At 36.8% G+C, this 27,548-nt stretch overlaps 3 protein-coding genes across 12 annotated transcripts in view; 1 reads left to right on the forward strand and 2 right to left on the reverse strand.

Annotated features, from left to right (window-relative positions):
• CHPT1 (choline phosphotransferase 1) overlaps positions 1-4,544 on the forward strand; it is a 20,847-nt gene extending 16,303 nt beyond the window's left edge. The window contains exons 7-9 of one of the 5 annotated variants that reach the window (XM_088054840.1): positions 389-514; positions 1,046-1,105; positions 4,406-4,520. In XM_088054840.1, coding sequence (XP_087910966.1) covers positions 389-514; positions 1,046-1,105; positions 4,406-4,450 — 231 coding nt within the window. In that variant the 3' untranslated portion in view covers positions 4,451-4,520. Of the gene's footprint in view, positions 1-388; positions 515-994; positions 1,863-4,405 lie in introns of those variants that run through there. The other 4 variants (XM_088054838.1, XM_088054841.1, XM_088054842.1 and 1 more) reach the window with 4 other exon arrangements.
• On the reverse strand, positions 4,236-12,941 carry SYCP3 (synaptonemal complex protein 3). Of its 4 annotated transcripts, XM_005527888.3 has the most exons (9): positions 12,628-12,939; positions 11,327-11,470; positions 10,671-10,743; positions 9,690-9,724; positions 7,774-7,891; positions 6,742-6,841; positions 5,904-6,002; positions 4,625-4,729; positions 4,236-4,485 (listed from the first exon to the last, which is right to left on the reverse strand). In XM_005527888.3, exons 2-9 carry the CDS (start codon positions 11,451-11,453, stop codon positions 4,432-4,434), a joined length of 711 nt encoding a protein of 236 aa, XP_005527945.1. In that variant the 5' UTR covers positions 11,454-11,470; positions 12,628-12,939; the 3' UTR covers positions 4,236-4,431. The 4 variants fall into 4 exon arrangements, with proteins under 4 accessions (XP_005527945.1, XP_087910969.1, XP_014112368.1 ...); XM_088054843.1 differs by having other exon boundaries at positions 4,236-4,729; positions 11,327-11,467; positions 12,628-12,941; XM_014256893.2 differs by having other exon boundaries at positions 4,236-4,729; positions 12,628-12,940.
• A 429-nt stretch (positions 12,942-13,370) lies between these two features.
• Positions 13,371-27,548, reverse strand: part of GNPTAB (N-acetylglucosamine-1-phosphate transferase subunits alpha and beta) — a 39,213-nt gene continuing 25,035 nt past the window's right edge. The window contains exons 12-22 of one of the 3 annotated variants that reach the window (XM_014256903.2): positions 26,969-27,172; positions 24,946-26,054; positions 23,757-23,956; positions 23,271-23,490; positions 22,130-22,243; positions 21,312-21,397; positions 20,325-20,423; positions 17,342-17,509; positions 15,718-15,808; positions 15,072-15,129; positions 13,371-14,574 (exon numbers count right to left, since the gene is read on the reverse strand). In XM_014256903.2, coding sequence (XP_014112378.2) covers positions 15,082-15,129; positions 15,718-15,808; positions 17,342-17,509; positions 20,325-20,423; positions 21,312-21,397; positions 22,130-22,243; positions 23,271-23,490; positions 23,757-23,956; positions 24,946-26,054; positions 26,969-27,172 — 2,339 coding nt within the window. In that variant the 3' untranslated portion in view covers positions 13,371-14,574; positions 15,072-15,081. Of the gene's footprint in view, positions 14,575-15,071; positions 15,130-15,717; positions 15,809-17,341; positions 17,510-17,810; positions 19,883-20,324; positions 20,424-21,311; positions 21,398-22,129; positions 22,244-23,270; positions 23,491-23,756; positions 23,957-24,945; positions 26,055-26,968; positions 27,173-27,548 lie in introns of those variants that run through there. The other 2 variants (XM_005527887.3, XM_088055546.1) reach the window with 2 other exon arrangements.

The raw sequence follows: 27,548 nt of genomic DNA on the forward strand, positions 1-27,548 counted from the left end.
TTTATCTCCAAGGATGACATTTTTCAAACACTAGAAAATAGGTATTCTACAGACTTCCTTACTCTACAGTGAGAACAAGTGTTGCCACCTAAGGAAAGGTCTGCTTCCTAGTTAACTTTTGGCTAGGAAAAGCCAAAATTTTCAAGTTGGACTTGAAAACAATATTTCAAGTGGATAGAATTTGTTTTCAGTAATATACTTACAGTGTTACCATTTGAATACAGTGCTGGAAAACTAGAGATTGGAACCCCTGCAGACAGTTAAAATGCATGGGTATAGATGCAACTTCCAAGAGGACATTGCTGGGCAAGGATGTGATGCCTGTTTGTTGGTAGTTACACCAATCTTGCAGGGATGCAATTTTTAATTTTCTTTTTTTTAAACATAGGTGGCTCACATGACAAAAAGTGAAATTTCTCTTCAGGATTCTGCATTTATTGGGCCAGGACTTCTGTTTTTGGACCAGTACTTCAACAGTTTCATTGATGAATATATTGTTCTGTGGATAGCATTGGTAAGTGTTTTATACTTTTTGTATGGACTGTGCTTTAAGGAATGTATTTATAATTGTCCCTGTCATTCGGCTCTGCCATTTCTGACTTGCTCACATTTCTGCTGTAACTGCAGAGTTCTAGGAAACCATGTAAATATGTTTTTGGGAGCTGACTGGTTTGCTTTCCTTGGAATAGAGATGTGAAAGTAAATTTATCCAGCTTTCCTGAAATTATGCTTTAGTCCATGTGGGTTTTTTAAAGTCATTCTATGAACTGCAGATGAATTTTTTTTTATCAGATCTTGTGCTTAGTGCTGTTGGGGTTTTGTGATGCTTTTATTTTTAATTCTAAACTAGACTACTCTGTAGCTGTATGTTACAATGATGTATGTATGTTAGGCTTGTCACTTGGATAAATTCTGATTAAAGTATAGCATATTTATAGTAGGGACAATTAAAAAAATATATTTTTTTAACCTGTTCTGTTTTGTTCTTTTGAAGTTCATATCCTTGTTTGATATGCTGAGATATGCCTGTGGTGTATGCCTACAGATTGCCGCTCATCTTCATATACATGTCTTCAGAATTTCATCTCATCAAGCTCCTGAGCAGGTTCAAAACCATAATGACTGATGAAATAGGTCAAGAACAAGAGAAGAAGCAGTTAGGGGAATGATGCAGCCTCTCTGTTTTTTGGGAAGACAGATTAAACTTTTGAAGAAAACAATTTTATGGGAAAGTTCACTGTATTTCAGACATTACCAGATGTTAGAATTAGTAGATACAAAGTTCTGCAGATGCTGTTGTACTTTTGCACTAGTACATATTTCCCTGTTTCAGACCACAAATACTACATTTAAAAATGTTGCCATTTCTTGTTAGGTAACTTTAATTCTGTACTTCTCTTCTGATGAATGTAGATGCAAACCAAGGTGCTTCCAGAATTCAAAGAGGAGTTTCATGTTTCCCTAACCCAATTGTCTAACCTTGTAGCATTAGTTTCTAAAGTTTTGTTGGAACTGCTTTGAAGTGGTTGTCAGATATACCAATGAATTCAATCCTGCATTATTAAGACTGGTAAAGTGAGGCAGCCATTAGGTAAAAATCATTCAGTCTCTCTCCTGGTACTTCTAAGGAACAAGCTGTCAGAGCAGTAGGTAAAGGAAGTACAGCTCAGGAAAATTTTCTTCTACTTCAAAGTATGTTACGAGTGCCTTTAGAATTCATGCATTCTCTAGTGTCCAAGTACATAACCTACTGCTACCACATAAAACTTTAGCTTGCACTTTCTTTCAAGGCCAGTTTCTGGTTTTGTGGTCATAGTAAGGTTAGTCTCATTGTACTTCATCGTTATCTAGACTACAAGTAACTGTGTAAGGAGAGGACTCTAACTTCAGGCACCCTAACTTGTATCTGTAAGCCTATGCAAATGAAGGACAAAGTTCATTGATAAACTTCAATGCCTGTGGCTCCAGCACTGCAGCCCAGCCGTCTGTATTTCCTTCTGTGGTGTTTTTGCTGTGTTCACTTACCTAACAATTGATTCTATTGTCTCATAGCTACCGCTGTACTCTATCCAAACAAAAGAGCACAAAACTGAATCATAATGTAAAACTCTCCAAAACAGGAACTCAGGCCCAATATCAGCTTCTCTCTTCCTTTAAGAACACTGTTATCCACTGGGTAACATAATATGTCTAAGGGCTGTTGCCATTATAGAAGAGCTGAATTAACTTGTTATCTGTATGAAAAAATGATTACTTGCACACAAACCCTATAAGCTTAAGCTCCTTTCAAGAGGAGCATTTGACGTCAAAAACATTTGACGATCTTTTATGTAAAAAGATGTCGAATTTAAGTGTGCATTACTCCTTCCAGCTGCTGATACGTACCTGAGCTTCCAAGTTAATGAAGTCCTTCCTGAGTTATCCAATAAAGAATTCCATGGTTTGTTTTAAAAATACTACCACTGCATCTTCCTACCTGCTTATTAATTCAAAAATACTTCCTGAGGTGTTCAGGGAGCTTTTAAAGTGGTGTATTGTCTGCTAGTTTGGAGGGAATAAAATAGCATCTACCAGCCTCCTGCCTAAGAAGAATATAATGAACCTTTTGAGCGATAACTGTAAGAGTTACTGCCAAACAACTACACCCCAAAATGACTAATATCAATTCAGAATGAATCCTACTACTCCTGTTTGAGGCTGGAAATGACACAGCCTCTGCATATGAATTTAGCCTGAATCCAGGCCATGGTCAAATAGAAAGGAAGATAATGACCATTTTACTTTGGCTGAATACTGTAAGCAAATTAACCTCCTGATGAAAAGACACAAGCAACATCTTTAGAGTGAAATGAGTGGGTTCTCCACAGTGGTCAAAACTGTGTCCTGGCATAGTAGGTACAAGTAGTTTTGAGGATATGATTGAGGTATGTGGATAATAGGAAACGAATGCAGAAGTCACTCGGAAAACCAGAACCATGACTGAATAGTAACAAATAAAACCAAAACCAGGAGGTAATGCTAACAAATAACCACCTGCTGAAGATCTGAAGCAGAACCTGTCACCTATTTCATAGACTCCTCTAACTGTCCTTAGAGGGCAGAGACTCAGTAGTTACAAATCAGCATTGTTACTGGTTACCCATGAGAGGCCCATACCGCTTCAGTGTAGCAGTATAACATCCATGTTTGCTGAATTGTCCTGAATTTTTCATTGTCCTGAATCCTAGCAGAGGCAGAACAAGAGGTTCTGTACGCGTTACAACCAAATAGCTGAAGTTACTGCAAGTTAGCCATCACCAATCTGGCTTCCAGGCCTGGAGAACCATCATCAAATGACTTGACTCTGACCTAAAAAATGCTAGTAGGCTGAGAAGAAAAATATGGTTTTGAAACACAGTGTTGTGATAACATCACATTTTGTGTGTGTGGGTGTGTGGATGGTTTTTGTTTTATCTACTTTTGTACTAAATCAAAGCATTAAATATGTTGGCAACTACCTAATTTTAAAAGGCAGATATTCAGGTGTAATGGTTTTCTGTAAAAACAAACTGCATGCACACTAAGCCAATGGTTTAGTTTGTACTTATTTACTGTAGTGAGAGACATGAAAGATAAATGCTTTACCCTTAAAACACAGGCCTCCCTAAATTTTTAGTCATTTGGAATAGCAAAAAATAATATTCCATCTCAAAGGCTTGTAATAGCCTGTACTAAATAAATGAGGTAGATGTCTTCTAGCAGTGGTTCTACAAAATGTAGACCCCAAAATGAATAATGTTTAATTATTGTTACTTGAGCAGATACATTAAATTCATCATTTGACTTAAAAAAAAAAACGTTTTCTGGATGAATTACAGCAGTTCATAAATCTCTTACTAATACAAAGATAGTTCAGTGTCTAGACTAACAAAAAAGTTAACAAAATTTACTTTAATTTACCCTAATACACATCATTAAACAATTCTGAGCTATGTTATACCCTGTGAATTTTTATAACAGCTAATATATCAGCAGACTAAATGCTGAAACTGTGAAAATCTGCAGCTTGTTAGAAATGCTTCTATTTGTACAATGTATCTAAAGGCCTCAAGATATTATGTAAAACCTGGATAATGCATGTTTCATTAATTCTTCCCCTTGTTACAACTTGGTATTAAAAACAGTGAAACAATTTAAAACAGTCCAATGCTCTTGCAAGTAGATATGAAATTTTTAAAAATCAGCTGAACAGACAGTGAATGGTTTGGGGTCCATACTGCTCCCCAGTAATAAAAGTTTACTAAGATATGTTCTTACAACAGTAACAGACAAGATTAGAACAATCCAGGAAAGAGCTTAATAGGAACCTTGAAACATTTAAATCTCAACATCCTTCTAATGCCTGTACTTGTATCATGTTACTTAGGTACATGTTGCTTCTCCACTGAGCCATCAGAATAACATGGACTGAAGAGACTTGCGAACAGTTGCCATCTCCTGCTGTTGCTGTCACAAGAAAAGGAGATAATGCTGAACAAATGCTGTATCAATATGACTCCTTTGAATTAAATTAATGCCAAATATTTCATGTTAAATTGAATGTTCTGTTTCTGCATTTAACTAACTTCATAGATCTGATACTTACAGTGTCCATCATAATTTTCTTCTGCAACATCGCCATTTCCTTGCGAAGTTCATTTTGGGCACCAGCCAGAAGATTTTCATTGCTCTTCTCCAGCTCCTCCATGCTCTGAAGTTAAGGATAATATTAATTCAGAACTCCTCAGTGTCAAGGGGTTAATTAAAAACAACCAAACAAACCAATTGTTACTCATGCTACAATTTCATTTTTACAGTGATCACAGATAATTGATGAGTTTGTCACAAACTTGGCAGAGGAATCATACAGGACTTCATACTCCAGTCTGCATTCCTATTCAAACAGTATGTACTCTGAGAAGAAAATAGAACCCTCCAGTCAGCCTCTGTGAGGTCTCAGCTACTTATTCTGCATTTCAATTAAGATAATAGTTCTACAAGAGGAGATTGAAGAGACATATATCAGGAATTCCAGGGGTTGAATATTATGACCACCTTGCAGGACTTTAAGTGAGGAGTATAAACCCCACTACATTTCTTTGCACACTTCCCACCAAATAAGCCAAATAAAACTCCCTGGTTATCTTCCCTTTTTACATACAATTACATTTACCTCTGTGTATGTGTCTAGTTGCATTTTCCTTAATTTGTATTTATTTAAGCTTATTTGAGGCTTGACTTCTACCTTTTGATCTTCTTTGAGAAGAAAAATCAAAATAATACTTGACCTTCTGTTCAGTTTTTCCTCTTTGATGAAGACATTTTTGACATTTTGGAACATTTGTTATTTATTAATGCTTCTCTAATATGCTCAGTAAATTCTAACTATTTTAAACTAGGAGTTGCTTCATTTCAGTTTTATTTTTATCAACTACCAGGCTTGAAAAAAACCCAAACCAAACACCATGCTTATCATAACTGAAATTTCAAAACTAGCTGGGAAATTACTTGAGCTGAAATTAAGGTTTTTCAGAAACTGATAGACTTGAATTTGCCCCATATACTGGGGGCCATGCAGCTGGTGATGTCACATCTGGAGTGCTGGGTCCAGTTCAGAGTCCTGAGTAGAAGAGAGACACGGACATACAGGATAGAGCCCAGCAAAGGGTCATGAAGATGATTAAGGCATAGAAGATTTTTGCTTGTGAGGAAAGCCTTTAACTAAAAAAGTAAAATTTTTGTGTGGCTGTACTCAAACCAGTTTTGCTTCTTGTCTAGTATGTTAGTTACTTTGTTACAGAAATACCAAACAACTTAAAACACTGAATTAATAGAGCTTTAAATGATATGATAAAGATCAGCTGCCTTCCAAGAAAAAGATTTACCTTTAAGAATTGCTCGTAGAGTTGCTTAATGGTTTTCAGTCTCTGACTTTGAACTATTCTTGCCTGTTGAAAAACTTTTTGTTGCTGACGAAGCATATTCTGAAGCAGAAGCAAAAGAAAAACACAATTGCGTCAGTTGTTAATCAGAGTGCTTGGACAGCAGACCAGTGTCATTTTTCAGAATCAGAAATTCTGCCATCACTGGAAATCTTGTCATGTGGATCTCTGCCTGAGAAGTTACCCTGGCTCTTACTAATGGAAGACTGACAACTGGATTAAGCCTCAAGTCACCTCCTGAGGTCTCTTATGACCTGAATTATCCCTGTAAAATCCCATGAGGATTGCTATGCCCCACAGCTTCTTAGGGTATCCCAGAGGAATGTGCTACCTTAGGGAAGAGCAAAACTTGCAAATGTATTGGAAGTACAAACACAGCAACAGCACGTGATTACATTCCATTGTATAGTTTTTATCCTCTTTCAGTGATCAAATTCTCTTAAGTTTATTATATACAGGCATATTTTTAAGCAATGTATACTAAAAGACAACTACTTTCCTTTATTCCCTGAACCCAAAGACTTTGATGGATGGAAACAGCGCGTCTTACTTCTCCTTAAATAGTCTGTGCTTTTCTCAAGCCGTATGCTGGCCTAGGACATCACTTAACAGTGTTTATAAACGTGCAGTGAAGCTTATAAATGCACCCCTCTTCCCAAACTTAAACAATCATATATTTATGTTTAAACTACATAAAGCATTTTTACATTTTTTGAGTATTGAAACAATATTCCCTCCTTGTGGAAAATACAGTGAAACTCGCATCATTCTGGAAACTCACCGCTAGTTTTTCTTCCTGCTCCTCTGCCTTTTGCACATCTACATCCCATTGCTGAAATAAGGTCATAAACTGCTGGGAGAACTCATGATTGAGCTTCTGCCTACAAACAGACACTATCTGTAAGTATGATAAATGCTACAGGGAATTACAAGGTTCATCATACATGTGGAATAGAATAAAAGCTGGCATAGATAAAGAAATAGACTATTTTGACATCTGACCCCATTTGAATACTGTATGTTTTGAAAAACTGAACACACACACAGAGTGGATGTGGAATATATCTATAGACTCCCATAAAATACTAGTTAAAAAGAAATTGTAACAACTCTTCTTCCTAACAGTGTTAGGTCTTCAGAGATTTACCATGTTTTTCTAATATAATTATAGATGCTTGCTCTAACACAAGGCGTTTATAATGCAAAACTGATAAGCTTATTTCTTAGAATTTTGTCCATAGAAGTTTCAAATGCAAATAAATGTAGAACAACACTAAGACACTTGAAGGTATTGCTGACTTTTCATTTTTAGCTGTCTCCTTTTTCACTTTTCTCTACATCTGGTATCAGATGTAGTAATTAAATATGCCTTAAGAGGTGAGAGGAATGTTAAGCAAGGTGAAAATTATTTACTTTCTTAACCAAAATGGTATTAAAGTTTTACTGAACATTTTTCTGAAAGTTTTTAAGTAGAAACAGAAAATTCCAAAATGGGGAAAAAATCTCCACATTGTTTTGAAATACACAAATAACATCAAGGGTCACTTTCCATAACAATTAAAGTAAGCCCCACTTTTTAATGTGCCTTGCTCTCAGAGTTCCAAATCTTAAATTTGACTTTTCAAGAGAGAAGGTGCTTAACTATTACTGTCAGATTAACAAAGTGGACACAATGGGAGGCGGCAGAGACCCTGAGCAGATATTTAATATTAGATACAGTACTTGCTATTGCAAGGCGACAGACCAACTATCCATCCTGTGACCCAGAAGGGAATCTAGTTCCACAGGCTTGAAAACCAAGAGTAAAGGTCACCTTTGCTCCTGCTGTGTTTTCCAAACATGTTCAATCTTCTGGTTACTGGTTTTGAGTGAGGCTTTTGTATACATCTCTAATCGTTTTCTCTTAGCTAGGAGAGCCTTGTTAATGTCAGCTGAAAGTCAAAGAAAATTTAGAAATTAGGCATACTGGATACATTGAGCCATGTGTGAAAAGGCTGATGAGTTACCCTTTGGAGAAGCAAATGAGATGTGTTCTAGTGACAGGAAGCTCCTGTGATCTGATGTGGTGAGTGTCCCTCAGCCTGCTGGTGGCACTGGTGTGAATGCTGCTTCCCTATGCGACTCACATGCCCTAACCAATACTTGTTTCAGTCATACGCAAATTTCTTGAATTTCAGACATAAATTAAGGTTAGCATGTGGTTACTATCCCTGTGAACATACTGAATGAATATTTTTATACTTCAGAGAGACAGTACATTTTAAGTATTAATACAAGTTACTGTGTTTTGTTTCACCTCAGTTTACAATTGGAGATTTATCAATTCACAGTTTAAGATTAATAAACAGATAGATAAAGAGATTAAATTAATAATAAAAGTAAATTTCTTTTCCTTCTCCCTGTAGGTTTCAGGAAACATCTGTCTAACCTCTCTAATTTGCTGAGGCATCTGCCTCTGCTAAAGCCAAACCCACTCTTCGGTGCAAACAGAATCCTATCTCTGATGCATTCACTTTCCCTCCTTCCATCCTTCCCTTTTTTTCCCCTTTTTTGAGTCTTAAATTACAAGCAATCAAAACTTTTTAGAATCTAAATCCTCCTCTTATCTGAATAGCCAGATCTCTAAAACCTTTCTAATATGTAATACAAAATATGTAATTTTGTGACAGCCAAAAGTCCTAATTTGTGGATTAAGCAGTTACTTAAGGTCTTCTTTCACCTTAAATTTGAAATGCAAGCAATGACTGTACAGATTTCTTTTATTACATATAATGAAAGTATTATTCAGTTATTGAGTGTGTAATGCTGGCATTAAGATGGTTTCCCTTCCTTCCATGGCTTTTCGATGTTTGCTTACTCTGTGATAGGTATTGTACATTCTTTACAAGTTAGAAGTGTTTTTTCTCTAATCTGTCACTATCTAGAATTTAGCTGGTAATATAACTAGGTAAAGTCACCTGAGGATCTGATTATGACTGTACTAAATCCTGCTAAGTGACACACGCAAATCTCTCTTCACTGGATGACTGGCATTACTCACCCTCGTTACCTGGCTGTTCTAGAAATTCATATTTGTTCTGACTGCTGAAATTCTCTTATGTGCCCGTTCCCTGTTCTCTAAGATTTCTGGAAGTGCTAAGTACAGACTGCTCTCTCATTCTATATCACAATGAAACTTTACTTACAAAATTTTTTGTCTAGAATTAGAACTATTTGTTCTGTTTTGCTGTTTATATTAGCATTTACATTCCCCTTATTTCTCACTTGTCTTGCCACACCCAGTATCCTCTAAAGTCAGTGTAACAAAAAGTTAAATGAGACCAAAAGACAACTGCTATTGTCTCTTTTCTCTACAATATATTTACTATGTCTTAAACTTCATCTTAAAATTGGAATTGATTATACAAAGTACTCACACATCTTTCCCTTTTCCTTTGTAATTATCTACACTTACAAGCTGTGACTCATTAATATGCAATTATATATAATTATAAATTATATATAATATAATTATAAATAATATAATAATATGCTCCTTTCCCTTTGCTCTCCTTAGCTGTAACTTTTTTTTCTTTTCCTGAAAACTGGCTTTATTCAGAAATGCTGAAAAATCCTACAAAAACCGGTCATTTTATGTGAGTCTTGAAAGTTATTTTATGGTAAGTAACTACTTTCAACTCTGCAACTTTTTTTTTTTTTAATTATTTATTAGAATGTAAATGTACTTACCTCCAAATCTCTCCAACATATTCTGTACTTCACCCCTACAAAACAGTGTTTCAAATTTTTATTTGCCCGTTTTCTGACTTTAAAGACCTGTTGAATATGCTTAAAAATAATTTTATTCACATGCCTATTACTTTTAAGCAGTGACATAACTGCCACTGCCATAAGAGAAAATAATTATATTCCTTTTGTCCTCCTGTGAGAGTTTTTTTTTTCAGGCTAATTTCCTTAAAAAAAAAAATAAAAAAAGCTAAAAAGCTAAAATCTATTAGCTCACTCTCCAGTAAAGAGGCACTATTAGGCATTTAAAGGGTCTTAAGTGAGGGGTCAGTAAATGAAATTTTCTGTAACAAAGAAAACAAAAAAGCTATTTGGAACACCAAATAAAAACAAGTCCATCTCAGTTAACATGACTGGCACAGTAAAAATATCCAAGGCAAATAATATCAGGGTTGTTTTTACAGCATCTTTAAGATGATAACACCAGTGTACAAGGCAGTGTTACAATACAGTAAAAACAGTATTTTCAACTCAACAGATACAATCTGCTTGAAAACTATATCATTGTATACTTTATTAGATTTACTCTGCCCATGAATATTAAACTTTTTAAGATTTATCCATAAAAATAATTTATTTTTCATGCAGTATTTGGATCATTTAAAGTATTACTAAATCTTCAGCTAAAATGAGAAGGAAAAAAATTAATAGCATTTAATGAAATTATCAACAATTTAGAAGAAAACTTTTAAAAGAAATAAAAATTTGTAAGAACTCACGAATATGTCAAATTTTTCTGAATGTTAAAAAGTATCTACAAAGAAACTGAAGAATTGCTATTTAAAATGCTACTTTTTTTTTAGATAATACTATTGTATTATCTATCACCCAAACAAAGCAAAAATAAGCATTGTGAATAACTGAAGTTGGTATCTATTTAAGACCTCATTATTTCGTAAAAAGTCCCCAGACATCTAACCTTACCCCACATCATCTGGAACATGAGTAGTCACCAGAGGTCTTTTCTTTCCATGCTTGTCCATTACTGGTGTGTCACCTTAATAAGACGGATTATATAAATATTTACAAAAATATACTTTGTGTTGGCTGTTTGAGTTACTAAAAGTATAATTACTTTTCTGTAATGCCATTTCCCTGACCATATCTCATGGTCAGTTCCCATCAGTAACACAAGCAGTAACTTTGAGCCTGGAGTTGACAGATGGCAGTGAATTATTCTGCAGGGCCAGACTGGAGCTGGCACTGCTTTAAGTTCTCTACTCTGGTCTCAAACAATTTTACTTTCCTGTCCACTGCTACGCCATTATTCCCAAGTCACAATACAGCAATCATCAGAAAGCTAAAAATAACAAAAATATATTATAAAGTCCAATCTGAATTTTACTGTAAAATAGGTACTGTAATTCTGTACCTTTAAAAAGAAAAACCACAAATAGATATTTGTATTATTTTGAAAATTACGAATCAGAATTACACAGTAGGAGGCTGGTGGTCTCAGGCATTACAAACCATGTTTTGCTCAGTTCCTGGTTGACTCAGAAGTTCTTCCTTTCTATTCACAGTCACAAACATGATAAAATTCACATTTTAGAAATGTGCTAAAAAATTCATATAAACACCTTCTCTAATATCTTCCTCTGATCCACTCAGTTTTCTTTCCTCCTCAAAGTCATAACTAGGTATGGTCTGATCTTCCTGTGCTGGTTTACCAGCTTTTCCTCCATGCTTTCTTCCTGATGGTGCCATGATGAGATCTTTTCCTGCTGAAATAGTATACTGTATTTGTGATTTAACTTCCTCCACAATAAATTGAAAATAAATATATTTTCATGCTTACATTAATACTATTATGGGTATCTCTTTAACAGTGCTGAACTGGTTTAGTTTTGAGGTATTCCACAGCATTACCCATCAGTGATGCTTTTAAGAATATACTAAAAAAATGCCAGGGCTATTACAAACGTACTTGATTCTGCTGGAAAAAAAATAAATATCCATTTTCTTAAGATGTCTGCCATCTTAGCTTCCATAAGGTTTATTACACATTTTGTCATAGCCAATACTGTATTCCCCAAAAGCTATGCCAATATTCTACTGTCCAAAATAGAGAAATGATAAACCATAGAAAACAATGTGATTCTACAAGCCATCCCACACAATAATAAAGAATATACAATAATAAAAAATAAAAAATATATCAAATCTCTCACACACCTCAGTTTCCTATTTCTGGTGTTTTTTGGTTTTTTTGTTTTGTTTTGTTTTTTAAATTTATCAATAGCTGTGAAAATGTTTTATAATCCCAAATTCCATGGATCTGTACAAACATGGCCACACTCTGCTAAGGAAGAAACTGCTTTTCAATACCAAGCTTTTTCTGAGGTTGATGCCTCTCTATGTAGTATGAAGAATTTTAGATTTTACAAGTGTCTTGGAAAACAAATGTCCTTATTAACTAGAAAATCAAAAGCACTTGCATTAGAATTATCCTCAAATGAGAGGAAATTGTCAAGACTTAATCTGCTTTTTGACTACTGACTGCTGAGGACACGATGTAAAGGAGGAGAGTGTTCGCCCCTGTGCTGCAAAGGCACTTTAACTTTGAATTGCAAGAATCTATTTTATCTGACATATAGACACTTTTCATTGTACTAAAAATCAGTTTACAGCGTAGAACTTCTCAGTCCTTCTCAGCCAGGTGTAAAACAATCGGGCCACCTCACAAGCCCACACAGCCCTCACCCATCCCGTGTAGGTACCTGTTTTAGCCGATCTGAGCGTCTTCAATCCACAGCTGTGTATTTTAACAATGATTTTAGAGAAACTCACCTCTTTTTTTCCACCCGGCCCCAAAAAGATATTAAATAAACCGGTGCTTGTGTGAATTTCCTGCGTGGGACTTTTGACGGTGGGGACCCACCTCAGAGCAGCAAAGGAGACTTGGGCCCTCAGGCGCACCCTGAGGGGTCGCACAGGCGGCAGGACAGGGCCCCTCGCAGCCTCCCGTTGCAGCAGAGGGAACGCCGCTGGCCCCAGAGCCGCGGGCCCCCGGCAGCCCTGACGCCGCTCCGCCGCTGCCCCGGGCGGGACGGGCACGGTGCCGCCTCAGAGCCTTCCGCCGCTGCCCCGGGCGGGACGGGCACGGTGCCGCCTCAGAGCCTTCCGCCGCTGCCCCGGGCGGGACGGGCACGGTGCCGCCTCAGAGCCTCCCGCCGCTGCCCCGGGCGGGCCGGGCACGGTGCTGCCTGAGCGCCTCCCGCCGCTGCCCCGGGCGGGACGGGCACGGTGCTGCCTGAGCGCCTCCCGCCGCTGCCCCGGGCGGGACGGGCACGGTGCCGCCTGAGCGCCTCCCGCCGCTGCCCCGGGCGGGACGGGCACGGTGCCGCCTCAGAGCCTCCCGCCGCCGGCAAAGGGCGGGAACGGGGGCGGCAGGGACGGCCCTCAGGAGTGGGCAGCGCCTGCGGATCCTTCCTCACGCTGCTCAAAAGCGTCATTCCACTCGGAGAACGGAGTCGTGTTGCAGATTACTATTAAATCATTAAAGCTGGAGGGTTTTTAACGGGAAAAAAAATAAGAGCTTTTGATATAAAGATTCAAAGAGATACCTGGCTAATTTACCAAAATGTGCGAGCTCGGTTGACTTTGAAACAGAAACGGCAGACAAAACTTTCATCACGTTTTAGTTAATTCCAAAGCAAGCCAAGTATTTTACAACACATATGCACATACATTTTGTACATCATCCGATTACAAAAATTAATGCTTTTTGAGTACTGCTAATACAATTAAGTGAAGATACACCACCAAAAATTTCTGCCTGAAAAGACTCAGTACTCTTTCCCACATAAAACCACACTACTCCGATATCTCAGCAAAATACATGGGCAAACCCTGTTAAATTTAAAAACACCACAGCTTTGTCTGTCGGTAGAAATATTGTTTTATGAAGTGAAACACTGCTCCCCATACTTTTCTACTTTGAAACTGTTACCCATTCATATAGAGGCACTTCTGCTTTTTTTATTTACAATGCTTGTAAAATATTTTATCTTGATCATTTTCCTTTGATTACAACCTTCTCTTTGTAATCAAGCCAGGAAACAACACCATTTCTTTGTGTATTCTTTGGACTATAATACACCAAATATAAAATATCTTTCAAATAAACCATTAGATGTTGTTACTATGTAATTTTTTAGTAGCATACCTTTCTTTCAAATCCCAATTATACACTACAAATAGGAAGATGAATTGTCACTGTGCTTTAAAGAATGTCAGCATCTATAAATGTATTCTAAATTTAAATGACAAGTTACATAATTCTCAATTTTCCCCGGAGGGCTAAAAAAAGCAGCAATGACAGAAATTTGCAAAATGCTTTGGAATGCAAGATCAAGGACTTCTTAAACTGATCCCAAACAACTTTTCCTTCCAACATTTTATCTAGTTGGCAACATCCACTGCAATAAATGCAGTTACATTTGTTTAGGTAACCCTTTTTATAAAAAAGGATAACATGGCCATGAACTAAGAGTTGTAAAGTAAGATCTGTTGAAAACTGCCTATGTACAGATGTCCTGCAATTATTTGTTGTTGTTATTTTGCATTGTCACAGCTCCAGCAGCTTTTATATCATGAAGAATACTGCAGAGATTTGAATGTTGGTGGATGGTTTTTTTTCTTCATATCAATGTAGTTAAACAGCAAACCAGAAAAGACACTTATGAAAGAGACATTTAAAATGCTTAATCACAGCTTGAGGTAGACTGATCTCCAAAATAAAGCTCTTCTACACTTTGATTCGTTCATGACCAACTTCTTTTTGGATCCTTCTCCTTGGAAAAATCTTTCGTTTAAGTGCAATTAGCTGAGGAGAGAAAAAAAATACAATATCTAGTTCTCTGCTGGGCTAAAGGTCCACAGCTGGTCAGGTTTTCATCCTAGAAACTCTCAAATCTGTACCACCCATGGTAATTCTCAATACTGTACTTTTTTTTTTCTGATTATACCTGAAAGGCATTTTTCACTCCAATTCATCTATTAGATGTGCACATTTCCACTAGACTTCTCAATAATCAGAATACAAGCAGAAAGTGAGAAATACACCATGCCTTTATTCTGATTATCTTAAAGGTAATTTGTCAATTTAAATTAACACTGGACTACATTCTATTTTTAATAGATCAGCATAAAGCTGGCATCTTAAAATGGTATTTAGATACCTAACCATACCACTGAGTTGAGTATCCCCTTCTAAAACCAAGTTACTAATGGAGTTTTCTAATATACAAAAAAGGCTGAAAATCAAGGGAAAGAGTCATGCAAAAGCCACAGGTGGGAAAAAAGTAATAATCAAAAGCCAACCTTTCAAGAATTACACCCTCTTCATCAGACCACGGAAACTGTTACTTAAGGCCCCAACCTGCAAAGAATTACCCATATGATTTGTTCCATTGACTCCCTCTGAGTTTAGCAGGACTAATCATGTTCAAGAAAGCCATTTTAAGCTTGCAGAAGTCAAGGGGTTTTTCCCCTTGAGTCAGATTCAAAACCTTTCGAATTCAGTAGAAGTCTTTGCAATTACTTAGGGAAGAAATTTTGATAAGGCCCTCAAGTAACTTAAGATCCTTCTGGACTGATTTTCCTTCCTCTTAACTTACTATACACTTCTACCAATACCCATGTTAACAGACCAAGAATTTCAAAAACAATTACTGAATTTGAGCATCCAAATTTAGTACACTGGTGATGGACTTTACTGTCACAAGGCACCTGAGAAGGTGCCACTCTCCTTCTCCCCATATGACTCTCTTTTCAAGGAATCTCAACATGGTGACTTAAAAATTAAAGCAACCTAATCATGAGTCATGTAACATCTTTACTTCTTTTATGAAGGGAAAATCCTAGCTACTCTTCAAATTCTATTTAAAAAATCCATCCAATGTTATCCCTGAAGATTCCACAATCTGTTAAGTGTTATACAGATTTGATAAGAAGACATTAACTTTACCTGTTCAGCAAAAAACGAGATGACTGTAAATACAATAAGTGTTACTAGAACACAGTGGGTCCAGAATTTGAGCTTGTCTCTATATGCCCTCCTAGACAAAGAAAGAAGGAAACAGAAAAACAGCTTCATGTATCATAAATGCAAATATTTAGAGTTTCCACAAAATATGCAAAGGAAGTTTTTTGCAGTTCTTAAAGGGTGACTAAAAAGAGGATGTAGGCGCTCTCTTGATGAAGAGCCACATAGAGAAGACAAGGGGAAACAGCTACAAGTTGGACTGGGAGAGGTTTCATCTTTACATAAGGAAATCTTTTTTACAGTCAAAACAATCATTTCTGGAGCAGTCTTCCCAGAGACTGGGGTAGAGTCTGCACCACTAGAAGTTTCCAAGATATGACTGCTCAGGATGCTAGATCATAGAATCTTTTAAGTTAGAAAAGACCTCAAAGATCAAGTCCAACTGTTAAGCTAACTGTGCCAAGTCCACACCTAAACTCTGTCCTCAAGTGCCACATCTACTTGTGACAACTATGGTTTTGCAGTCACACTCGTCCTTTTTGACTAAACTGCAATTCCCTTACCTGCTACACCTGTATACCTGTAGCCAGGACACTTTAGAGCTGGCAGTAGACAGTTTCCCATGAAATGTTGGACCAGATGATCTTTTGAGGTCCCTGCCAACCTGGACTGTCCCATGATTCTGAAAATACTTTGATTTCCACCAGCACTTTAGCCTGCCTCAATGCACTCAGGTAGAATCATCTTTGGCTACAAACAAGTCAAAATTAAGTGTCTTTTTGGAACTACAAGAAGTCTTGATGGAGGGTCTCTAAAAGGGAGCCAACACTGTGTCTACACCTCCCGCACAAATTTCTAAAGCTAACTGCTGAAATGAGTTTGTGCCCTGCTCCCTCTGGTACTACTACAGCAGGACTTCTAGCACTACAATCACACCTACAATCCTTCTGATTCCTTCTACAGTTCCTCTAATATTTTCTATATTCTTATTAACAGCTATTTCTTATGATTTGCTGATCAGCAACAGGTTTACTTATATTAGTCTTGTGTCCTTTTTTGTCACTGTATCTGTCAACATTTTGTTTGTCTTCTGAAGTCAATTAATCCAATTTCTTCAGTTGTTATTTATAAAATGGCAGGAGATAAACACACAAAAATTTCACATATCATGCAATATGTGAACATATGCATATGCAATATGTGAACACACATTTATCTTTTCTAATTTTTATCCAGATGGTTATTGCTATGTGGCAGATTGAAAAAAATCACTTAGTAAGAAGTGTAACAATGGTTTGAGGTTTTATTTTTACATTTAAAGAAAGCCAGAATTCCTGTTTTATTTTTTAAAAACCCAAACAAAGGAATAAAGCAACAACTTTTGCAGTAGGTTAGGACCAATTGATAAAATGTCAATGACTATCTAAGCACCAGAAAAACCCAAATCCTGCAGACCTCATATTTTAGTCCATTCAAATCTTACCATGCTATTTTCACTGTTAACTCTTTCATGACAATACTGTGGGGAAACCAGCTTGTTAGCAGTATCTTAGATAATGATATATTACTGCACTACAGAAATGTGAAAAGAACTTGTGGAACATACCACTCTTGGAGTTCATGCATGTGAAGGAAACGATTCCGATATTCTCTCGGCAGTTCAAATTGTGAAGGGATGGGAAACATTGACTCATAAAAATCCCTAAGCACTGCTTTCACTGTTTGTGCATCCTTATGATTGTGATCAATATTGTCATTTAGGCAAACAAATTTTCTAGGAAACAAGATGACATTGTTAGAGTATTTCCTTGATAATATAGCAAAGGTATTGCCAAACCAATAACACAAACATTGTCATTTAAAACAAAATTGAAACCATATAATTTTAAAACCAAACAGATATATTTTTTATTGTTGCATTATTTTAAATCAATTTTATTTTAATTCAAAGAACACTAGGATTGACAGCAAATCAAAACCTCAGAAGAATCCAGTGACAGGCCACATTTCTAGTTATATAATGCTGCCATCTAATGGGCACTAGAGTGTGCACCATCCCAGAGCTCATTGAACAGAGCATTACAATCTGGGTAAGGATTTTTATACTTCTGAATTATCATCAGTAAAGTCTCGTAAAGAACAAAGTGAGCTCCACTGTAGGAGAGAATCATACTAAATTATTAATATTTTAGTGTGCATGCTGAATTCTTTTAAGAAAATCAACATAAAAACTATATTAGATTGGATACGAGAGAGCAAAGCTTGGTCCCCAGGCTTTGGTTTACTAAGAACATTATAAAAATTGGTCTGTTGAATCACAGATCCAAAGCTAGACTTGTATAACCAACCAAAATACAAACAACAATTTGGATAGAATTTACATGGAAATCACTGTGACCAAATAAGCATGCTCACAATAATGGCTCCTGCAGAGAGCTATTTCTTACATAAGAAACACGGAACTAAGTTACTACAACTGATTGAAACTCAGGCAGCAGCTAATGTGCCTATGTACTGCTATGTACTCTTGGCCACTCTGACCTGGTGCTTGCAAACAAAAATTCCCCTTTCCACATTTGGGCAAGGCTATGTGCTTTATTTATATTGTGAGACACAAGACCCCTACATTTTCCCCAGAGGCAGAAATCATATCTGGTGACATATGCCTTGTCACTGCTAACCTTTGTAAATAAGCAGCTCTGGTCAGCTGTATTCTCTATAGTATGGTGTGCTCTTTCAAAGAGCAAAGTTCAGACTTCCACAGGAATCTGGAAATAAGCAGAACTCTGGAGCTTGTATATCAGCCCACACAGGTAATTAGCACTGAATGTCAACGTACTGTATCGAGCATAATTGGTAACCTTGCTCTAGACAATTATGTGCAGGGGATAACCAGGCATTCAAATTGCTACATCTGAGAAGAAAAAATACGCCCCTCCAAAAGCGAGCAGGCTGTATCTCCTGTATCAAGTAATACTACGCAAAGCAGCTGGTTATGGCAATCATGGCTACGCTCTAAGCATTTTGGGAGTTTACTCTGGACTATCCCTGACCTCATCTCTTGGACTGGCAGCTCATTAGCCCTGGGAATGCAGTAGCTGTATTCCTAGAGTGTATATTCCTGTTTAGCTTCATCGAAAAGAGATACAGCTTACAGAGTGAGAGGTTGCTACATACAGCAAAGTACGGGATTGATGAGAATATTAGCCCATTTTTAATGGAAAGACTGCTTAAATTCATCCAAAAGAAATCAAACATTTTATTCCTTTGGGTATTCCAGAATTAATGCCTAGACAATTAACACTCACTTTGCCTTCAGGGTGAAAACCAAACATTTCTGGGAGATCAGTTCCACTGACACTTCCAGTTCATTCTGAGACTGGCACTAAAAACCTGCTTTTAGAGACTCATTATAATTATTGGTTTGTATGCAAGGAAAATGTGGCAAAGAGGAGGAAATGACATGGCTACATAACTATGCCAGCTCTCCTTTGTTAGCAAGATACGAATACAGTTGTGCACTGTACTTCCCAGGAATAGAGCCCAGGTAATCAACTCCTCACTTTGTGAATACTGAAGGTGAGAAACTTATGTAACTCAGGCCCCTCTGAGCCTTACAAGACTTGAAATCTCCCCTACCTTTAAAAAAAAACAACTGTCTAGAAGACAAAGAAATAGAGAAGGGAAAGGAAGCAGCAGCATGAGCTAGAGCACTGCCTACTTTTCTTTTAAGATGGATTATTGTGGTAACTGGAATGAAGGAGTTATGTGGCCACAAGGCATTCTTTGAAAGGAACAGCAATAGATACAAACCATCTTCAGTTGAAAAATGTCTCAAGACATTTCCCTTTCTGAATAAATAACCCAGCAAAAGTAGTACAGTATTGAGAGGAAAGTAGAAATCTACTCTTTATCTACAAATACAAATTATGCTACAGCTTTACAGGCAGCTGAGATTACCCAACAGCTTTCTGTCACCAAAAGAGGAGGCTTCACTTTCCCTGGCCCAAGATACCTGGTTCTAATTTCCTCCTTGCTCTGCCTTTTAACACTTGTCAGACCTCTTCTTGCAGCCAGACTCATTAAACTGGCAGAAAACTCTGGTTTTCTGAAGACAGAAGCAAATTCTTTCCATGTTGTAAAAGAGCTTGAAAGCACAATGAATATGCAAAACTGATTTAGTAACAAAATAATCCACACATAATTCCTAATATAAAATACCTGCATAAAGCAGGTCAAAAAGTTCTTCCTTTAAAATAAAATTGCCTGCAATAAAAATTGTATGCCCTCTAGAATGGCAAAAACGAAAACTTAAAAAATAGCTGAAGTTTCTAAGTTTTCAAAGATTTTAGATAAATAAAATGTAACAAATTATTGACATAGCCCCTGGCATAATAGAGAGAGGCACCAGATTCAGTCAAACAGAAAAAAATCAGAAGTACTTTTGGTTCAAATTTGTCTTACCTTGTAACACACAGCTTAGAAATACATGACAATAAATTATCTTATAAATACAAGAAAAGTTTAAAGAGTCAAACCAGAAAATTAAAAGCAGCTGACAACTTCACACAAATCATGAAACAGGATACCTGGGATTTTTTCGTATGTCATCCAGCTGACCAACTACATGAGAAACATTTGTGCGAATCATTTTGAATGCAATTTCCTCTTCTCCCATGATTTCAAACCTTATTGTTGAAATAAAATTTATAAATTAATAAAACAGCCTAAAGTCTGGTTCAATAAATATCAATCTTGTATTTAACATTATTTAGCAACATTTCTAATCTGACTGGATAGCCTTCATTAAAATTTGCCATTTGTTTTCTATTGATACATTTAAATTTTTCAGCTACTGCTCTTGCAGAGAACCACTTTTCTGTAGATTTATTAGTAACCACCTATCAATCATAGACCTGGATTCTAAGAGAAAGCATATAAAATATGAGCATTTGACTCCAAGTTAACAGTCTTACTAGTAGTAGATACCACACTTAAATTTTTCACTTCACTTAACATAAGAAAGCACCCTGAAGACTTCCTCAAGTCTCACCTGAGACCCTCCTCCACTTACAAAGCTCACACCACTGTCACCCCTCCATCTCACTGGAAAGGTACACAGTACAAGGTAATTAAGATTAAAATGCTTTTTCTGTTATTTTCTTTTTTTAAGCTTCAGTAAAAGGAAGGATGAAGTACATTTACAACTTCTAGGTACAGGAAGGCTCTTTCCTTCTTTATATGCCGCTTGAACTGCACTCACTCCAGCCATCCAGACATACTCTGGGACTTAGTATTGTACAATACAAAGTAGGAAATGGCCCAAGATGACACAAGCAACGTGGAAGTATTTAGTCTACTAAGAAAACTAGTCTACAAAAAAACTCCATATCACCCTGCACAATGAAACATACATAAGTTAACAACAAGATGTTTCTTTAGTGCCACTGTCAAAATAGGCTTCAGCTAAGACTTGTTAGCACACACATGCAATCTTGGGTTATGTATGTATTTATCCCTCCTCCTATGGCTTTACAACACTAAGCATTTCTTTTCACAGGACTGCCACAACATACCTGTATTTGTTTTTGTCCTTGTAAGCCTTACGAATCCTGTCAGTCACAGGTTTGCAATTAGTCACTAGGTTTTTGGTTACTGGAGGCTGGAAGAAAACGCTGTTTAGATTATAGGTTACTGAAAATTACAGTGTTATAAAGGTGTACTTTGTAAGAAAACTTGTATTACAGCTAGAGAGGCCTGCATATTTAACTCTCCTGGAATCCAAAGCAATAGTTTTGTTATCAACTGGGGAGCGAAAAAACAAAACAATACTGGTGCATAACATCACAATGTCCTATTTTACAAATATTATATGAAAAATACAGATTACTTTTTGGCAAAAACATTGCAACTTCTCTCTCAGTAAAATACTCAAGAATTCTAACTCACTTGACAACCGTCTGATGTTCGTCTGACAAAGGCCACCAGTAAAACTGGCCAGGCAATCTCTGTACAACAGAGATTTTTGGATTTTAGGGTGTTTTTTGAATACATGTTATAATTCAGATAAAGACTTATCAGGAAGTTCTAGTTAGAGAGGTATTGGGCTTACTGTCTTTTTGGTTCAGAACAGTAAATTTTTTTAACAGGATAACTTTTTAAATCCCAATTATAATAACATCCTAAATCTCAGCTTTTCTCTGCTTTTAAAGAAAATTAAGGGTTAGTAAGTTAGGAAGCAGACTATAAAATTTTCATTTTGTAACACTTCATGTAAATACAAGTAGTAATTTTTGTAAATACTTTCCTTTTAGAAATCAAACCAGCTTTTGAAGTAAAGTAAATACATACTCAGGAAAGAAAATAAGCATCTTTTAAGATCTATGTTTCTTACCAGATTTGGATCATAATATGCTTCTTGAGTTGGAGGAATGACATGGATCTGAGTGATGTTGGCAGGGAGAGCCTTAGAGCAATTTATTAGCATTTGTTCTAGACCTGTCAAATCCTAACAGAAAGAAAGGAGGGGGAGGGGAAAAAGCATTTAAAATCCTACTGATTTTCTCACTGACATAGTTCTAAAAACACAGGGTACACAAATGTACTTAATGTTATTGACATAACAAATTTCCATGCTACTGTCCACAAGAGAAGACTTAATATTCAGCAGACCCTATTTCAGTAACTGCTAAGTCAGTGAGACTCCCTATAAAGTAAAGCAAACTTTCAGTACAGTTTAATTGAGACCAGATAAGGTATTAAAAACACATCTTTACTAGCAACATCAGGACTGTACAGAGTTACCAAATCAACACTGGCATATTAAATTCCAAACCAAGGCAAACAGAAGAGTTGACTGCAGGGCCAGGAAGGTTTTCTGACTAAGGTACAGGCCAGGAACACACTAAAGCAGGGCTGTGTTCTGACTACACCATCGATTTTGTGCCTTGTGTCATGAACAAATTGTTTCATTTCCTCTCTGTAAAGCAAAACCATTACACTTTGTTCTCTACCTGTATGTTTAAGAATGCAAGTCCTACAAGAACCATGTCTCTGCTTATTGTTCCTAGAAGAACAGAAGCATGAGTAACAGAAGTATGAATCTTTCTATATGATCATACTGTTTACTAGTATGACTTCCTTGCTATCCTTTTTCTCAGTTCTTTCTTTAGGCCACAAGTTCCTCAGGGCAAGAACTATCTTTTACTATGTGCAGAAACTGCAGTAAGCACAGCAGGATCCAACTCTTGGCAGTGAACTTTTTTTTGGACAAACTCACACTGTTTCCTTGAACTCAGACAGCAGTGAACAATTTTCTGAAGCTGCTAGAAATTAGTTTAATCGCAGATTCCACAGAAAAAGCAATCAAACAATGGTAAATAAAACACAATGCTGTATTTTCGAGGTAATATTTAAAAACTACGAAATGTTACTGACACTACAGGCAAGGATAAAAATTTGACTCGTTTTATTTTAACCATTTTGGACTTTAAAACTGAAACTGCTCTAAAAGCTAATCAGTAAGGAAAGAGTACCTGCAAACTTAGTGGTAGCTCATGGATCCTCGTGGCCAACGTGCGAATCTCTCGGTCAGATAAGATGCCTGACTGGTCTGTATCAACCTCATCAAAGATCTGAGAGATGTTCAGTGGCTGAACTGCACTCATAAGATAGTAGAAATATGAAAAAGCAAACTGCATATCTTCAGAGTGACGCACTTTGTGAAATGATGTCTTGTCAAACTCCTCAGGAAACCTAGATAGGAATGAAAACACATTTAGCCCTCTAATTCCTTGAAGAAAACATTCCTTACCTAAAAATAAATTCTTATCCAGAATTTCTAAAGTGTCTCAAAAATCTCATTGTATCTCAACTATCATGTTGTAATAAATTTCTTATTTCCTTTTCCAAATTATAATTTTAATGAGTACCCAATAACACACTGGAAGTGGCTACAGCAAAGCAACAGAAAGGCAGAATTTCCCAGAGTTTTACATTATTCCAACCAAAACCACACTCACATATCCTGAAGCTCTTGCATAACAGTACGGTCAATCATGTGAGGCATATGAGCAGGGACTTTACGAGATGTAAATCCAAACTTGCTGTTTAACAGCTTATTTACGTATCGAAGGGAATCAGCAAATGTATCTTTCAGCTGCCTTCCAAAATGTTTACCTTCAGTAAAGTATGACATTTGCTTGAGTAATGACTCTTCTTCCTAAAGAGCAGGACAGGCAGAAATCTAGGTTACTTTACTGAAAAAGTCAGAAAACACAAGACACACAGGAGAAATGACATTTCAGCCAGCTGTCAACTCCTTCCATATCTGAAAATGGGAAGAGAATTTTTTAATATTTTTCTTCATATTCCTTAGATCTTCCTTTAAAAAGAAATAAAATAAGCTTTTCCTTAAAGCTTTCATGCTTTGAGGAAACTATTCTATAAAAAGCTTCCTTGAAACCTTCTGAAACCTCACACACACTAAGGACCCTATTTGCCATCAGATTTATTTGTAATACTGCATTTATTTTTCAGATCATTCATCCATATTTGATAAATAGAAATCCTATGAATATAAAGATTCATCATGCAAAATTCAATCTCAGATGAACCGAGAGATAGTCTTTTTAAAACATAGCCCTTTGCTATTTGAAACAGGGCAAAGCAGCTGCTACCAACTGAAGTATCTTCTCTTCTAGAGCTTTTCAAAACTACCAAAATGCTTTGGATGGAAGCAGAGGAAATTTCCTACACATTTTCTTGACACAATCTAGATAAGCAAAATCTTTGCAGATTTTCAATTTAGCTTTTAGAATTTATCATTATACCTATTTTCTGCATTTTTTAAACATAAACTGAATCCATACCTGCATAAATGCAATCAAAACAAAACTTAAGCTTTCTGTTATAGCGCTACATGTGTCTGAGCAATAGCCCTGTGACAACATACAATGAACAAAAAATGAATTTGACCAAGAAAAGATAGTAGAAAGGGAACAGAAATAGCTATTTGACTTTTACCATCTAGGTAAGAGAGACCCAGATCATAAACAAATCACATTTTATGTGAAAAGTATCTTTCAAAAAAATCCCAGCATTTGCCTCAAAAGCAAAGTACATTTCAAATGTATAAATCATATTAACAGTACTCCAATAAATGCAGAAACATGCAACTATTCCAGTAAGGAATGACATTAAGATACTCACATCAAGAAGGTCTTGGAAATACTTCTTTTTCTCCCATGGCAAAAAGCCTTGGTAACTTCCAGCATATGACTGTAATTTTCTTCCCACTATCCCCTCCTTTATATTTGCATCCACCTGCTCATGCCTTTTTACTCCTTCCATCCCCTGTGCACCTTCTCCTGTATCAAAATTCTCAGTATGTTTTGATTTCTGCGTTTCCCTTAATATGAGTGCATTCAATACTTTTTCTCGAGTTTCATTTTTTTTCCCCATGCCCTGGGAGGGAAGTGTGGCTTTATGCTGAACCTTATAAATATGTTTATTTGTGCTCACTGTCACAACAGTCCCCTTTGTTCCCATAAGCCTCGAAGGAACTTCTTCCTTTGCTTTTACTGTTTTTATTTTGCCATCATTTACATCTTTATAAGGCTTCTCCCAGCGGCTCTGGTTCTTCTGATCTTCTGAATGATTATGCATACCCTTTTTTTCCAGGCCTACAATACTCTTTGCAGTGGTCAAAAACAGGAAAGGTCTCAAGAGAGCAGCCTTGGATAGGTTATATCCTTTCTGAGTTATATCACCATCTATTAGTTTTAAGTCCAGTTTCTGCAGTGCTAGTTGGACGTCTTCTGGAAGAAGAGACACATTTACTGATGGGATTATTAGCTCTTCAGGTACACTCTCTTTTGTGCCATTTCGACGTCTCCTGACTCTTGGAAAGCGTTTCTCTTCTGGAATATCCTCAAATATCATTTCAGCTTCTGGTACTGATGTTACACTTTTTAAATCAGAGTTAGATTTTTGCATGGAAGTTGTGTTCTGTTTTGGTTCCTCTCTAGTATCAACTTCAACAGCTATTTGCATTTTAAACTCTTCATCATTTTTATTTAGGAATGTAAGGTTAAAATAGATCACAGTAGTGTTCATGCCACTATGCATGATTAGATGGATAGTTTTCCATTTGTTAGCAACTGAAGCATGTCGGATAATTGGATTATCACTGTATGAGCCCTCAATTGCTTTCTTGGCTATTTCACTGAAGCTGAAGTAGGGCAGACATTCACCTTTGGGAACAACATAGTAGGTCTGATTAAGCTGAAGCATCACCTTGTACATCTCTTCAAAGTGATCTGGGAAAAAAAGAAACCCAAACAAAAACCAAAACAAATTTCTGTCAATTTTCAGCATGACATTTATCTTTGACTCTTTTTTTAATAGTAATATGCCCAGCTACAGTCACTATATTAACAGGGAGACAGCTTTGTGAAAGAACACTTACTCTGGTTTCCAGTTTCTTGCTCACATATCTTCAATAACGGAAGACAAGAACATACTCAGATATATAAAGCTACCAGACACTCATGCTAATTCTTAAAGCCAGTATAATTCATCATTCAGTCTCTACCTGAAGAGCTTAAAATGTCTTATTATCATGTCACTTAAAACTATGTATCAGTCATAAGTAGCTTGCCCATATTACATTTTTGCCCCATTTTAGGAGAGTAATGTTACAACAGCTGGAGTTCATACTACAGTGATGCATTTTGATTTGATATTTTAAAAATCATATAGGCTGAAAGGAACTTCTGACTCCCACAGCAGAACACAGACTATCTGTCATCTCCCAGATAAACAAAACCTCACTGCTAGCAATAGAATCACCAGAAACCCATTTGTCCCAGCTGAAATGCAGAGGAACCTCTGTTCTTCCAAACAGGACAAATTCTTCTCCTGCATATACCAGACAGCACTTTCAATCACTTTGTTTATTCCTTGCTAATCATTCATATCCAAATGAACTTCAGACAAGTTCACTTGTGACTGAAAGTAGCCTTTGGCAAGAGCCCAGAGCTAGACTTGAAGTGTCAGCATCAGAGAGGCCTTTTTAACTGCTGCAGGTATCATCAATTCAATCGTCCTTAGCCAGGTAAAGATGCTTGTACAGAACACCTTAACCTGATCTGAGAGTAATGATGAACCAAGAAAGGCCAGGAAATTCAAGAGAATCCCTGCAGGAAGTTTATCAGCAATGCTTTTTACATACCCTGGCCACAGTCACCAGCATCAAATCCACACGAGAGGACATTGCAGGCCTGGTCACAGAATTTGTCTGCTAGCCAGGAATTAGCACAACCCTGGTTACAGTATGAAACACCACTTATTCCTGCTCCAAACTGCCATGGTGGGCCATTCCCAATACCTCCAACTGCACCTCCACCAGCAACATAGCGATTACCCCCACTGTTACCTAGAGAAAAAAGAAAAAACAAACCCACCAGAAGTAAGAATTTCAAATAACCAAAGGAAGGCACATTTAGTCCACCATGTTAAAGCTAGACTGAAGACGAAATAGTCATCAGTGAAATTAAAAAGGAGCAAATCCTAACTAGACTTCTGTGAGTTTGTGCATACTATAGACTTTACACTCAGTGTAAATGTTTAGGAATCAAAGTGTCAACATATTTTGTCTTAACGTCAAAAAGGCAGGCAGAAAACTGATTTATTACTCCTTGTGCTTGCAGTCTTGACTTTACAGCCTCCTAGAAAGGTATCACTTCCTCAAACCAGAAGTACCACCTCATTTTATTACACCACAGACCTGAAAATTTCATCTAGGAACTAAT

Source organism: Pseudopodoces humilis, chromosome 5 (assembly GCF_049639895.1).
Source record: "Pseudopodoces humilis isolate 2021_Gansu_Grassland_sample_001 chromosome 5, ASM4963989v1, whole genome shotgun sequence".
Taxonomy (NCBI): Eukaryota; Metazoa; Chordata; class Aves; order Passeriformes; family Paridae; genus Pseudopodoces; species Pseudopodoces humilis.